At 40.4% G+C, this 15,106-nt stretch overlaps 2 protein-coding genes across 3 annotated transcripts in view; one reads left to right on the top strand and one right to left on the bottom strand.

The window, feature by feature from the left end:
- The window catches only part of L2HGDH (L-2-hydroxyglutarate dehydrogenase), a 10,837-nt gene extending 8,914 nt beyond the window's left edge, over window positions 1-1,923 (bottom strand). The window contains exons 1-3 of the mRNA XM_039329471.1: window positions 1,792-1,923; window positions 1,031-1,146; window positions 9-160 (exon numbers count right to left, since the gene is read on the bottom strand). Of these exons, the coding sequence (XP_039185405.1) occupies window positions 9-160; window positions 1,031-1,146; window positions 1,792-1,901 (378 nt within the window). The 5' untranslated portion in view covers window positions 1,902-1,923. The remainder of the gene's footprint in view (window positions 1-8; window positions 161-1,030; window positions 1,147-1,791) is intronic.
- DMAC2L (distal membrane arm assembly complex 2 like) lies at window positions 1,848-15,106 on the top strand. 2 transcript variants are annotated; one of them, XM_039329476.1, is made up of 5 exons: window positions 1,848-1,980; window positions 2,736-2,849; window positions 5,726-5,934; window positions 7,230-7,401; window positions 14,695-15,106. In XM_039329476.1, the coding sequence occupies exons 2-5, from the start codon at window positions 2,743-2,745 to the stop codon at window positions 14,807-14,809; spliced, it is 603 nt and encodes a 200-aa protein (XP_039185410.1). In that variant the 5' UTR covers window positions 1,848-1,980; window positions 2,736-2,742; the 3' UTR covers window positions 14,810-15,106. The 2 variants fall into 2 exon arrangements, with proteins under 2 accessions (XP_039185410.1, XP_039185411.1); XM_039329477.1 differs by lacking the exon at window positions 1,848-1,980 and adding an exon at window positions 1,987-2,128.

Raw genomic sequence — 15,106 nt, 5'->3', positions numbered from 1 at the left:
TACCCTACCTTGCCACATTGTTTATATGGGATTCCTTTTTGGTCACAGTATTCATAGCAGAGAACAGCTCCTTCTACACACAACTTGGCTTTTAGGGATCCAGGTGTATAGTAGATTCCACTGTGAATAACACCACTGTTATGCCCACTTTGATGGAGAGCTAAATAGAAAGTTACATCTATCGTTTGATTGATCTAATACGTACAATATTTTGTTAGTCAAAGTATTATAGAGTTAGTTCACATAATTTCAATGTTCAGGAAAAGATAGCAAGGTAAAATAGAAAAAAGCATAAAATAGCCACACAGCATGTATAATAGCAAAATATTATAAACCTTTATGTTAAGCAGTAAGATTTAAGAAACTCAAACTAAAATATGAAGCAAATAGAAAATAGATTTTTTATTCTCATGGTTTGTTTCTGATTTTTTTTTTCTGAGACAGCTATGAATGTCCTATACAAAACTATGATATACAGGGAACTGTATAGATATGATGGGCTTCCATTTGTCAGAAAACTAGAAATCATACTATTCTATGTAGACAACAAAATCCATATCCTAGAAATAATGCATCCATTTTCTATTGAGTGGCCACAAGAAATTATAGCATAAGTTACTAGGAATTTTAATGTTGTCTTTTGACAAATGAGATGTAAAATTGGCCCATCAAAAAGATTTTAATGGATTGTATCTACCTGAATTAGAGGTACTTCACATTCAATAACCACAGTTGAAACCAGCAACTTAGTTGTTAAGGTAAGTGGCCACTAAATGAAACTGTAATTGTGCTTATGGTTTTACTTCAGCTTTCCTTTGCTTTATAGCTCTGTGAAGATTGTAAATCCAAGGACTGGTCACGAAGCATCGAAGCATCATTAAGTGCGAATTGTAGTTAAACAAGGCAGTCACTAAACAATGGTTACCGGTATAATATTTAATACCTGGAAATACTGTTCCTATTAGTTAAACATATGAGTGGAAATAATACAGAAGTCTGTCAACTGTTTTATCAAGTTCAGATATCATACCTAATTCCTTTTCCTTTTCGAGTACTGCAAAAACAAGGGATGGATGGCGCAGGCTAAGCTCCCTGGCTGAGGCTAGACCCACAATTCCACCACCAATGACAACGACATCAAAGGTACTGTCAAAAAACTTGAAAAGATTATTTGCAAGACACATACCCCAGATTTTTTTTTAAATCAAGATTACAACTTTTATTACGAACTATAATAGCTTACAGTTATTTGGCAATGATTGCCTGTATTAAGCCACGTATTGAATAATCATGGTCTGCTGCATGTCTGATTTGCGCAAGCTAAAGCTAAAACTATGGCTTAAAATAGCAGGATTCATCCCACCTGCTGCATATGTCAACCAGACAAAGCTCATTATGGCTTAGGTGTACTCTTTAAACCCAGCCAATTTCTGAATTTCTATTTAGTAATACTCTACTGTGCAGTAGTTGTTCCTGGCATGGAAACGAAGAGGTGCATAAAAGCTGATGTAGTTTCATCTCAGATTCCAACAAGCAGGGAAATACTTGAGCTCAGGGCGTTAGTTTAAATTGTGCTGCTTCTCTTTCCCTTTAAGGACTTCCCCCGCAGAGGAAAACTCCCCCTGTTGAATATCTACCTAGCAGCGGCTAATAAAAGTTATCGTGGCAAAGCCCCCGCTCGGTGCTGCAAGCTGCTGTCCTGGAGAAGAGGGCCGGGGAGGGGGGCGAAGATCGCGGATCAGAACCGACGCCACGAGCCGCCCTTCGCGGAGGTCGCGACAGACGCCTCACCTCCTCCGTCGGCAGTTGTCAGCGCTGAGAGGCCGCGAGGGCATCGCCCGGCCTCCGGCCCAACAAGGGCGCCAGGCCCCGCCGACGGCCCGAATCCACGCCGGGATCATTGCGCGCTCTGCCGGGCGGACGGGCAAGCGAGCCAGTCTACTCAATTCCGCTCAACTCCTCCTCCTCCGCCCGCTACAGGTCGGGCCCTGAGTGTGGGTGGGTGGCTGGGGGGAAGCGATCGGAAGCGCACAGGGCCGCCGGGGCCTGCTACGACTGAAGGAACCCCGCTGAGGCGGAGGGAATGCCAGAAGCACTGCGCCATCCCGCCTGGGTCCTGCTGCCCGGGGTGCGTTTTCCCACAAGGGGCCGCCATTCCGGGCCTTCAGAGAGGGAGGCAGCCGGGCTCGCTGGGAGGGAAGGTCGGGGCAGTCTTCTCGCCGGCTGTGATCTCATCCCGCTGGCGGGTGTGCTTGCAACACCCCTCGATCCTCTTTGCAGCAGCCCTCCTCGATTTGGCAAGGCGGAGCTAATCCCGGGGGCATCGGCCCTTGCACGGCTCCCGGGAGCCGGGCTGGGGAGACTCTTCCACCGTGCTGAATTGCTGGGCAGGCCTGAAGGTCTAAGTTGTGGGGTGAAGGAGAGATGTGGAAGGGACTTTTGCCTACTATAAATACAGTAGCCCCAAACGTCTGAGCTTTTTTCCATCAGCCATTGTCCCTTTCCTTTCTTGCCGTATGGCGGCAACTGCCCTAATTCGCCGCAATGTTGTAGTCGAGATCGTGCAGAGATAATGGATAATTAATGGACTGCACTGAGCCATAATGCGCTTTTTTGTGCAAATCCATCTATATGTGCCTCGTCATCCCGGGGCAGAAGTTACTGACCACAGTAATGTGACTGATTTGTGGAAATCCACTGAGTTGTTGTCATTACTACCGTACGATCTCTTTCAGAAGTTACATGATGTTGACGGAAGTGCTGATAAACCAAACGAAAATGTTGAAGAGACAGCCGCCTGGTGGTCTGCGGAGGCATTTCTGGGGATGGTTAAACGCAGTATTCAATCAGTAAGAAAAATGAAGTTTCCATAAAGGACAGTAATAAGTTGCTTGTACAATGCCAGCTGAAACTAGTTGTATATATGATTGCCTTCTCACCAGCCTTGAGAATTGCACACTCCAAGAGTGAGCTGGGGTTTGAATTTTCCTAGCTCTTTCATGATAGTAGGAAAGATTCTCCAGGTTGCCATGACCTGCCGTAGGAGGCACTTGCTAGGGAAAGTTGCAGACAGAGTTGTAAGCTCATATCTACTTGGCAATCTTGCCTCATATATTGAAATTAATTGGGTGTGTGTGCACTTTTTATGATTCAATACAAGTGCTTTGAAATTCATGGAACACCTCTGCTACAAAGGAGCCTGACTTTTTAAAATTTGAAGCTGCAAAATTAGGGAAAACAAATGATAGAGTGCCTGCCCCTTGGGACTGCAAGAAAGTTATTCAATGCTTCCCAGAAAGTGGGAACAGGAATCCTAGCATAATTTTCTGTATACAAGGAACTTTTTGGTTGAGTGAATGTATGATTAATCTTTGGTTTCTGACTTGAAATCTGAGGCTTTTTAACCCTGAATTCAAAGAGATTGTCTTCTTGAGATTGCAATCTTTTAATAGTGTTTAATATATCTAATATGGCTCAGGAGTTTCTTTGGCTCTTTTAAATTCCTGAGTAATGCTGGGGCAATTGTGAGGTTAAGTGGAAAACCTTACACATGTATGAACTCTCTGGGGATGAAACGGTTTGCTTCCTTAATGAGAACTGAGTTGAATAATGTTAGAATATGAGATCATAGGGCCAAGATGAAAGCCATTTTTAATTTTTATTTTCAGTTGCATTGATTATATTCTTGGTAGTTTTAATGACTGTAAAGCACTCTGAGTGTTTTCGCAGAAAGGTAGTGTAGAAATAAGTATTCCTGTTTGATTACAGCAGAATTAAGCAACTTTTTTGGTTTAGGATACATTTGATGAGTGCACAGAATGACTATTGTAGTAGCTCCACTAGGTATTTCCCTAGGTATTTAAATGATTTTCTGAGAACTTAATGGAGCCCAGAATAGTCATTCAATGTTAAAGGCTGGTGCTTTGTTTTGCAACAAGTCAAGTGAGGGGCAGGGACTCCTAGGCTAGAAGAGAAACCTCTGAGAGACACTAGCACAGTTGCCAGCAAAGCTGGCTGAGGAATTCTGGGAGTTGAAGTTCACAAGTCTTAAAGTTGCCAAGGTTGAGAACCCCTGCACTAGCAGCCACAGGACCCACATTGCTTATCCTGAAATGCAGGAACTTCATCTTGACCTTGACTGAGGTTGTAGTTTCAGATTAAACCAAAATGTTCACAGCCAAAGTGGCGGCTATTCTGTTATTCTTTATTTTTATTTAATATATTATCTTTTCACCAAAGGGTTCTCAAGATCGCTAATTACGATTGAGTTTATAATACGTTATGTGAATCATGGTTTGTTTATAATTGGATTTAGCTACAATTAACTTGGTTCTCGTAACACATTAATGCAGAAACAAAGGTTTTTAAAGCACAAGGGTTGGATTCATATAGCATATTAAGCCAAAAACTAAAATAAATGTCTTTCTTATTGTGTGAATGAATCCCACACTTATTGGTGGAAATGATTTATAAGTTACATATAACATGCAGTATTTTTCTCAACTTTCTTTGGGCTGGGGGAGGAGTCTATTAATAGGAAAACTTTAACTCTCTTCCCCCAAGGCTATTTTCCACTCTGGCCTACACAATGATTTACTTAGTGAATGCACTACATTTATTTTTTAAGCAGCTGTCTTCCACAGAAGTGTACAAATATAAGGCTGACCCTAACATTAGATAACTAATACAGCTAATTTCTGAAATCATGCCAGGCAAAGCAGCTGGTTGGGAGGTCAGGAGGGCCAAAGCTCAGAGGTGTTATTTATGTATGGCCAGCCCTATGGAACAGCCTCCTGTGGGAAGCTTGATTGGCCTAACTTTAGGGACCTTCCAGAAACTGCTGAAAATGGAGCATTTCCAGAAGATTGAAGGAGAATTGACAGCAGATGCTGTTTGAAGTTATATATGTTTTTGTATTTTTTAATTACGTATTTTTTGCTATCTCTTGTGAGCGCTAAGTTTTTTTAAATGATTATGGTGGGATATTACATAATACATAAGTAAATAAATATTCCCGTGATCTGGTCAAACTAGTTTAAAACCCTAAAGAAGAATTGTAATTTGCGTTGAATTAATTGGGAGAAATCTACTTTGTCTTATTTAGGCCCATTGTATTTCATCTGAATGCTCTAGCGTTAAGGAACAAAGGCTATTAATAGATGTAATATTTTATTTATACAGGGGAGATAGTTTCTTCAGGATCACCTAAGGAAAAAAACAAATTCCTTGTCTGCCATGATCCTCATAATTTTCACATATCCCCAGGACTTTTATTTCAAGCCTGTCTATTAAATACAGCTGGCTGGTTAGTTCAAAAAAATTGTATTCATATATGACTGTAGAATGTTACAACTAGTTGTTAATGCAAACCATCTGCCAAGAGCCCAAATTGCAATATGACTGTGGGGGGTTGTGCAATGGTCATAAGTGTGATGACAGGTCATAAATCACTTTTTCTGTCATAACTTTGAACCATTTTTAAATGAATGGTCCTAAGTCAAGAACTATCTGTATGTAATGAATCTTTAATCCAGTATTTCTCACACTTTGCAACTTTTAGATGCATGGACTTCAACTGCTGGAATTCTCCAACCAGCATGTTCACATATCTTAAAACCGCCAATTTTTAAAACACTAGTTTAATCTGTGGTTTTTTACACCGTTTATGTTGATTTGAAGATACTGCCTATAGTGGAAAGAACTCATTGTGATGCCTCCTTGCCAGGGTTGACAAAGAACGAATCCAAGCTGTTGGTCCAGATAGAGCGGCTTCAGAGTGGCTCCTTCGGTGTGGTGCATCAGTGCGCTACCATGGCTATGACAAATGGCAACAAGATTACAATGCACTCCCTCTGGGGCCACTGGAGAAATATAAGATCCAAGCAATCAATGCCACAGAATCTTGCATCATGAACAGGGGATTTGATTATTTTGGTATGTTACTAAACCTAACATAACTAATTCAATCTGTAAATATTCCCAGACAAATTGCTTGATAAAGGTTTGTTATTTGCCTGCTAGCCCAATCCCTTTGTGTTGCTCTGATACAAGAAGCTTGCCTTTATAAAGAATTGTGCAGAAGACATCGTAGAAACTACAGCCTATTTGGTGTATTGCTTTTGTACATAGTGAAGTCTGCCTAAGGGCAGTTCACTTCAATAATAGTGCATAGCAGTTATTTCATTTGCACCACTATTATCTTCATGATATCTATTGAAATCAGGAAGACAATCCCCCCTCTGCCCATAACGCAATTTCCTTTACCTATTTCATGCCAATCTTTCACAGGATTACCAAAAGAGTAATTTTGGAAACAATAGGCAACCTTCCCTGATCTGTTGCCTTCCAAATGAGTTAGGTTTCAATTCTCATAATTGAACAAGCAAAGCACAATTGATTCTTAACCAGGTTAGGGAGGATTGTATTTAGGAATACACTTGCCTTACAAGTAATACAAAACAGAATGTGATTTTGTTTGCATTTTAAGATACATGATACTCTCCATTATGATTTAGAGTTCTGTGCAAATCAGGAAACTGAACTTATACTATGCCAAAATCTTGGTTAGTTGTGGATTTTGTCATAACATTGGTCCAGCTAAGTCACTGACTGGCAACAGCTTCTAACAGCTTCTAGATGCCCTGTAAGATCCAACAGATATTAGAAATTGATCCTGGCCCTTTTCTCAGAGTTATAGTCCTTCCTGTAAAGAGGAATATTGCTTTCACCAGAAGTTCCTAAAAAAACCTTTTTTAAAATTACTATAAGAAGTTAAACTATTTTCTCCACAATTACGAAAATAAACGGTAAGGGAAGAGAACTCTAACTATTCAGTTGCACCCCAAGTAATATGTAAGGCACAAATTCATTATCATAATCTTGAATTATATATGACCTCTCTGGATCACTTTACCAAAATCAGAATGGTTTGATTTTATCTAATGCCAGTAGAAAGGCTCTACTTACTGTACTTAATGAAGCTTTGCTATTGCTGTTGCTAGGTTCTAATAGTGACTTGGCATGTTCCATATGATGGAATAGTTTTGCAATACATTAAGCCATAAACTATAGTTTTTAAATTAATAGCCAAGTTCATGAAACAAACGGAACTAAAACTAACCAAACCAAATCGTGACTTATAATCATGTGAATCCAGTCTGTATATGGATAGGAGCAGAAGCCCTTCTCCTAAGCTTTTTGTAATAAGCTCTTTCTTTATGCTATTTCAGATGGTCTAAAGCATCTTGAAGAAATAAAGTTTTGCAAGTGCATCTACATTGAGGATGCATGCCTGCAACGGATTAGCGAGACTCCAAGCCTGCAGAAGAGCTTGCTGCGTTTGTTTCTCATCTCTTGTGGGAACGTTACAGACAAAGGCATCATTGCATTGCATAAGCTCAGGTATGTAAGACAATTAAGACAACTCTATATTTTATAAAGTAGTTGTGTTGATTGTATGGGCTGTGTGCCCTCCTGCAGCCTAGATAAATTCGAGATAGTTAAGTTCTTGGTGTTCTCTGAGCTTGGTTATTTTACTTCATTACAAGCTGTCTTCAACTTACAACCATAATTAGAATTGGAACTTCTGTCTTAAGTCATTGTAGTTGTAAGATAAGTTGGACCTAATATTACTACAATTTTCATAGCAGTCATTAAGTGAATCAGATGGTCATTAATTAAATCACATAGTTATTAAGCAAATCCAGCTTCCCCAATCGGCACTATTTGTAATGACATGACCTTAGGACAGTGGTGGCGAACCTATGGCACGGGTGCCAGAGGCGGCACTCAGAGCCCTCTCTGGGGGCACGCGGGCCGTCACCCCAGTCCTAGGCCTTCAGATGGGTTTTATAAAATCTTTTCGCTTTAGGCCTCCGTCGCCGTGTGCAAAAAAAAAAAAGGTTCAATCAGCCAGTTTCAACTTCTCGCAGGAAAAAAAAGATCTTGCAAAGTTGGAATTGATTGATTGAACTTTTTAGTCCCACCCAGTCTGCCATTACCACCATAGCCACGCCCACCCAATTGACCACACACACCCAATGGGCCACACCCACCCGGCACTTGACGATGCATAAGTGGGTTTTGGGTTGCAGTTTGGGCACTCAGTCTCTAAAAGGTTCGCCATCACTGCCTTAGGATACGGCAACCAATTGTAAACACAAGCTGGTTCCAAATGCCTGAATTGTGATGACGTGACAACGGGGGTGGTGTGATCGTCATAAGTGCAAGTACAGTTTACAAGTCTTTTTTTCCAAGACTGTCATAACTTTGAATCATTATTAAACAGTTATAAGTTGAGGATAACCTATAGTAGGAATCATCAAAGGAGAGACTGCACCCCCACCTCCAGGAAACTTGTTATATATAAACAGCCAGCAGTCTTCACTCGTCCAGGCACGGAGGATGATTCCCTAGCCCGATAAGGGTACATTTGCAGGGAAACAACCCAGCTCAGAGGAAATAACCCACAGTTCAACCCTGAGCTGCAGATGTTCTGTACTGTTGAAATTAGAGACTATAATATAATACATGTTCAGATCCATGTGTCTTTCTAGAATTCTGATTGGGCTACCATCTCTGGATGTTTTGCCTTTGTGTATGCTGGAAAGTTTACAGTACATTAATTGCTTCAGTTAATGTACAGGTAGTCCTCAACTTACAACCATTCGTTTAGTGACTGTTTGAAGTTACAGCACTGAAAAAGTGACTTATAACTGTTTTTCACACTTACTGTTGCAGTACCCTAATAATAATAATAATAATAATAATAATAATCAAGCACCTGCAACATAACACCCCAGACTTAACAATTGTCGATAACAAAAGACAAAAAAGTCTGGATAGTGGACGTGGCAGTGCCTGGAGACAGCAGAATAGAAGAGAAAGAACTGGAAAAGATAACAAAATACAAAGACCTACAAATAGAAATAGAAAGATTGTGGCAAAAGCAAGCAAGGGTAGTACCAATAGTAATAGGCTCCTTGGGTGCAATCCCAAAACAACTGGAGCACCACTTGAACACCATTGGCATTGACAAATTCGCTATTAGTCAATTGCAAAAGGCGGCCTTACTAGGAACTGCTTCCATCCTGCGACGATATCTGTAATACCATCAAACATCCACATCTGCCTATCCCAGGTCCTGGGTAAGGACTCGATAGGTAGACAAAATGCCAAATCCAGTCTGAACATCTGGCTGACTGTGCGATGATCAATAATAATAATAATAATAATAATAATAATAATAATAATAATAATAATAATAATAATAATAATAATAATAAAGAGGTGGATGCAAATAAAACAGAAGTTGAAATGAAAGAACTAGTAATAACAACAAAAATGGTAGAAAAAAGAGCAAGGAAAATCAAAAATTGGTCAGCACCAGGTGAAGATGAACTACATGGGTTTTGGTTGAAACATCTAACTGTTATACACCCACTCATTGCCAAGCAGTTCAACAATATACTACAAGGAGGAGAAATTGAAAAGTGGCTAACAACTGGGAAAACCTACCTAATAATGAAAAATCCAGCAAAAGGGGCAACACCAGGTAACTACAGGCCAATTACCTGCTTACCAACAACTTTCAAATTACTAACTGGTGTAGTAGCTGATGCAGTGCAACAGCATCTAGTTGAAAACAATCTCTTTCCACCTGAGCAGAAAGGAAACCGCCCCAATAGCAGAGGAACAAAAGATCAACTCCTAATAGACAAAATGATCTTGGAAAACTGCAAGAGAAGGAAGACCAACCTGAATGTGGCATGGATTGACTACAAAAAGGCATTTGACTCTCTGCCACATGATTGGATAATAAAGTGCCTAGAAATAACAGGAGTCAGTAGAAACATCAGAAAATTTGTGCAAAGATCGATGGCACAATGGAAGACACAGTTGCAGATCAATGGTGAGAGGCTGGGAGAGGTTAATATCAAGAGAGGAATATTTCAAGGAGATTCATTATCACCATTACTATTTGTTATTGCACTGTTTCCTCTGTCAACAATACTGAATAACTCAGGACATGGCTATCAAACATCAAAAACATCTGCCAGACTATCCCACCTCCTTTATATGGATGATCTGAAGCTGTATGGAAAAACATCATCTGAAATAGAATCGCTGCTCAACACTGTCCGTATATATAGCCAAGATATTGTAATGGAGTTTGGCTTGGACAAATGTGCCACACTTACTATCAAACAAGGAAAAATAGTGAAAACTGAAGGAATCAAGATGCCCCACGAAAATAACATTAAGAGTCTGGATGAGGAAGAGTACTACAAATACTTGGGTATCCTTCAAGCTGACAACATCAAGCACACTGAAGTCAAGAAAAAGATTAGAGGTGAATACATCAAGAGAGTGAAGAAGATCTTAAAATCCAAACTCAATGGAGGAAATACCATAAAGGCAATCAACACCTGGGCAATCCCAGTCATTAGGTACACAGCTGGAATAGTGGACTGGACTCAAGCAGAACTAAAAGCAATGGATAGGCAGACCAGAAAAATAATGACAATGAATCATGCCCTTCATCCACGCAGTGACATTGATAGACTTTATCTACCAAGGCAAATAGGTGGGCGTGGAATGCTACAAGTACATCAGATGGTTGAAGAAGAAAAAATGGCTTTGGAAGAATATCTGAAGAACAATGATGAAGATGCACTGAAATTAGTATATCAGGAAGGCTTACTAACTACTGGAGAGACCAAACTGGCCTACAAGAAAGACCAAATGAAGAACAGAATAGAGGCATGGGAAGACAAAGCACTACATGGCCAATACATGAAAAAAATAGCTGGGAAAGCAGATAATAATAAAACCTGGCAATGGCTAAGAGCAGGAAAATTGAAGAAAGAGACCGAGGGACTAATTCTGGCTGCACAAGACCAAGCCTTAAGGACAAATGCATACAAAGTCAAAATTGAGAAGACAGCAACAGACAGTAAGTGCCGCCTATGCAAAGAAGCTGAAGAAACAGTGGACCACTTGGTAAGCTGTTGCAAGAAGATTGCACAGACTGATACAAGCAGCGGCATGACAAAGTAGCAACAATGGTGCATTGGAAGATCTGCAAAAAATATCATTTGCCTGTAAGCAAAAACTGGTGGGATCATAAAATAGAGAAAGTCATAGAAAATGATAAAATTAAACTGCTCTGGGACTTCAGAATTCAAACAGACAAGCACCTGCAACATAACACCCCAGACTTAACAATTGTCGATAAGAAAGACAAAAAAGTCTGGATAGTGGACGTGGCAGTGCCTGGAGATAGCAGAATAGAAGAGAAAGAACTGGAGAAGATAACAAAATACAAAGACCTACAAATAGAAATAGAAAGACTGTGGCAAAAGCAAGCAAGGGTAGTACCAATAGTCATAGGCTCCTTGGGTGCAATCCCAAAACAACTGGAGCACCATTGAACACCATTGGCATTGACAAATTCGCTATTAGTCAATTGCAAAAGGCAGCCTTATTAGGAACTGCTTCCATCCTGCGACGATATCTGTAATACCATCAAACATCCACATCTGCCTATCCCAGGTCCTGGATAAGGACTCGATAGGTAGACAAAATGCCAAATCCAGTCTGAACATCTGGCTGACTGTGCGATGATTGATAATAATAATAATAATAAAGTTGGAAGGGACTTTGGAGGTCATCTAGTCCAACCCCCTGCTCAGGCAGGAAACCCTACACCATTTCAGACAAATGGCTGTCAAGTCTCTTCTTAAAAACATCTAGTGTTGGACCATTCACCGCTTCTGGAGGCAGGTTGTTCCATTGGTTAATTGTTCTAACTGTCAGGAAGTTTCTCCTTAGTTCTAAGTTGCTTCTCTCCTTGATCAGTTTTCACCCGTTGCTCCTTGTCCTGCCTTCAGGCGTTTTGGAAAATAGCTTGACTCCCTCTTCTTTGTGGCAGCCCCTGAGCTTTTGGAACACTGCTATCATGTCCCCCTCGTCCTTCTCTTCATTAGACTAGACAAACCCAATTCCAGCAGCCTTTCCTTATATGTTTTATCCTCCAATCCCCTAATCATATTTGTTGCTCTTCTCTGTACTCTTCCTAGAGTGTTAACATCTTTTTTACATCGTGGTGACCAAAACTAGATTCAGTATTCCAATTGTGGCCTTACCAAGGCATTGTAGAATGGTATTAATACTTCACGTGATCTTGATTCTAGCCCTCTGTTAATGCAGCCCAGCACTGTGTTGGCCTTTTTGGCAGCTGCAGCACACTGCTGGCTCATATTTAAGTGATTGTCCACTAGGACTCCGAGGTCCCTCTCATAGTTACTACTATTGAGCAAGATAGCCCCTATACTATACCTGTACATTTGGTTTTTCTTGCCTAAATGTAGAACCTTACTTTTTTCACCATTGAATTTCATTTTGTTAGATAGTGCTCAGTGTTCAAGTCTGTCCAAATCCTTCTGTATCTTAAGCCTGTCTTCTGGAGTGTTGGCTATTCCTGCCAGCTTGGTGTCATCTGAAAATTTGATGAGTTCTCCATCTATCCCCTTGTCCAAATCATTGATGAAAATGTTGAAGAGCACTGGGCCCATAACAGAGCCCTGGGGCACCCTACTACACACTTCCCTCCATGTAGATGCGGTTCCATTGAGGACCACACGCTGAGTACGGCCGGTCAGCCAGCTACGGATCCATCTGGTGGTGATGCTGTCTAACCCACATTTTTCTATCTTATCAAGTAGTAGTTGTGATCTACTTTATCTAATGCAGCGGTTCTCAACCTATGGGTCGCGACCCCATTTGGGGTCGATCAACCATTTTACGGGGGTCGCCAAACAAGGCGATCTGCCATTTTCCCCCCTCAGGGGGCGGCGTCGCGCATGCACGGCACGTTTGTGTGACAGGGGTCGCCGTCACACAAACGTTGAGAAAAGCTGATCTAATGCCTTACTTAAGTCCAAATAAATTATATCTACAGCATTCCTCTGATCCACTAATTTTGTCACTTTGTCAAAGAATGCAATAAGATTTGTCTGGCATGATCTGTTTTTGACAAACCCATGTTGGCTTTTAGTAATGACTTTGTTTGCCTGTAGGTGTTCACTGATTCGTTGTTTGATTATCTTTTCCAGAATCTTCCCAGGTATTGAGGTCAGGCTGATAGGTCTGTAATTTCTTGGGTCCTTCCCCCCCCCTTTTTTTTTTGAAGATGGGAACTACATCAGCTCTTTTCCAGTCCTCTGGTAGTTCCCCAGTGCTCCAGGATCTTTGAAAAATATAGTTCAATGGTTCTGAGATCACATCTGCCAGTTCCTTGAGAACCCTGGGGTCTAATCCATCTGGTCCTGGTGATTTGAACTCATCTAGGCTGGACAGGTGCTCACTTACCGTTTTCTTGCCTATCTTAACTTGCATTTCTATTCTGTTTTTTATGGCACTATTTTTGTTTTTTCCCTTTGTATAAAGACAGATGCAAAAAACGAGTTCAATAGTTCTGCTTTCTCCCTGTTGCTTGTCACCTTCTTGCCACTTTCCCCCACTAATGGACCAATCATTTCCTTCACTTTTTTCTTGTTTTTTATGTTGAAAGAAGCTTTTTTTGTTATTTTTGTCTTTGGTCGCAAGCCTTAGTTCATTTTGAGCCTTAGCTTTCCTCACTTCATCTTTGCAGGCTCGGGCTATTTGCTGATATTCTTAGTTATGTGCTCCTATTTCCACTTTCTATACTTGTCCTTTTTATCTTTCAATTTATCAGAGTGTTCTTTATGCAGCCATGCTGGTTTCTTTTGAGAGTTGTTATTTTTCCTCTTTGTTGGTATTGTGCTGGACTGGGCATTTATTATCTCACTTTTCAAAATTTCCCAAGCTTCTTGAGTTGTTTTCCCCTTGAGGATTCTCATCCATGGAATCCTTCCCAAGCCCTCTCTAAGTTTATTGAAATTAGCTCTCTTAGTCCAAGACTCTAGTTTGACTCTGTTCTATTGCTTGTGCTTCCATAATATTGAATTCCAATATTGCATGATCACTTTCTCCCAAGGTTCCTGTGGCTTCAACACTTTCTATAATTTCATCTCTGTTACTGAGAATTAGATCCAAAATGGCTAATCCTCTAGTTCCCTTCTCTACTTTTGGGGAGACAAAATTGTCTGCTAGGTTTGCAAGGAATCTGTTTGATCTTCCACTTGGTGCAGAGTTAGTCTCTCAGTTGATGTCAGGGTAGTTAAAAATTTGGATGATGGGCAATTGAGTCATAGTTGTGACAGTTGCAGTGTCTCAGGGTCATGTGATCTGTCTTTTTCAATCTTCTGATAATCGAAGTCAGTGGGGAAGCCCAATTCTCGTTAACAACCGTGTTACCAACTTAGCAACTGCAGTGATTCAATTAACAACTGTGGCAAGATATAAAATGGGGCAAAACTCACAACTGTTTTGCTTAGCAATAGAAATGTTGGATTCAGTTGTGGGCGTAAGTACAGGACTACAAGTATCAGTCTTTTTTCTGGACATATTGAAAACATGAACATGCACTTACCTGTATAAATACTCGTACATTTATTTTGGAGGGGAGTGACATAGCATTTGTTCTATTTAAAATAAAATATTGGTGACCCTAGTGAGTATTGTTAAATGGGTACCTTTTGCTTTCTGTGTCTCTGAGTAACTATTTTGCTAACAGTAATCTTTCTTCTCCTGTTATTTAATTTCTAACAGCAACCTGGAATATTTGTTCCTGAGTGATCTGCCAGGGATACGAGAGAAGGAAAGAACAGTTCAGTCCCTTAAGAAATCAATGCCAGCACTAGAGTTGGAATTAGACTTGGAATGAAATCCTTGCCATTCAACGTCACATCATTTGCATTATTAAATCTGTGATCTGATCCTGTGATCAGCCCACGGTTATTGTGGAAGTCCTTGGCTACTTAAGAGAAGAATGCTATAGACAGAAGCATGCAAGGCACCTTAAACTCCAAGACTATACAGAATCCCAGAATGTATGGAAAAGATGAGAAATAAGTCTCTATTCTTAAGGGTCTTTTATGTTTTTATTGGAAAAGTTGACACTATGAGGTAAATATAGAGATTGCTGGCCTCTACAGTCATAATTAAAAGTGTTGTGAATCAG

Source organism: Crotalus tigris, unplaced genomic scaffold, assembly GCF_016545835.1.
Source record: "Crotalus tigris isolate CLP2741 ecotype Arizona unplaced genomic scaffold, ASM1654583v1 scf7180000024398.1132909, whole genome shotgun sequence".
NCBI lineage: Eukaryota > Metazoa > Chordata > Lepidosauria > Squamata > Viperidae > Crotalus > Crotalus tigris.
Note: the sequence above shows the minus strand (reverse complement) of the source record. Positions and strands in the feature narration are given on the sequence as shown.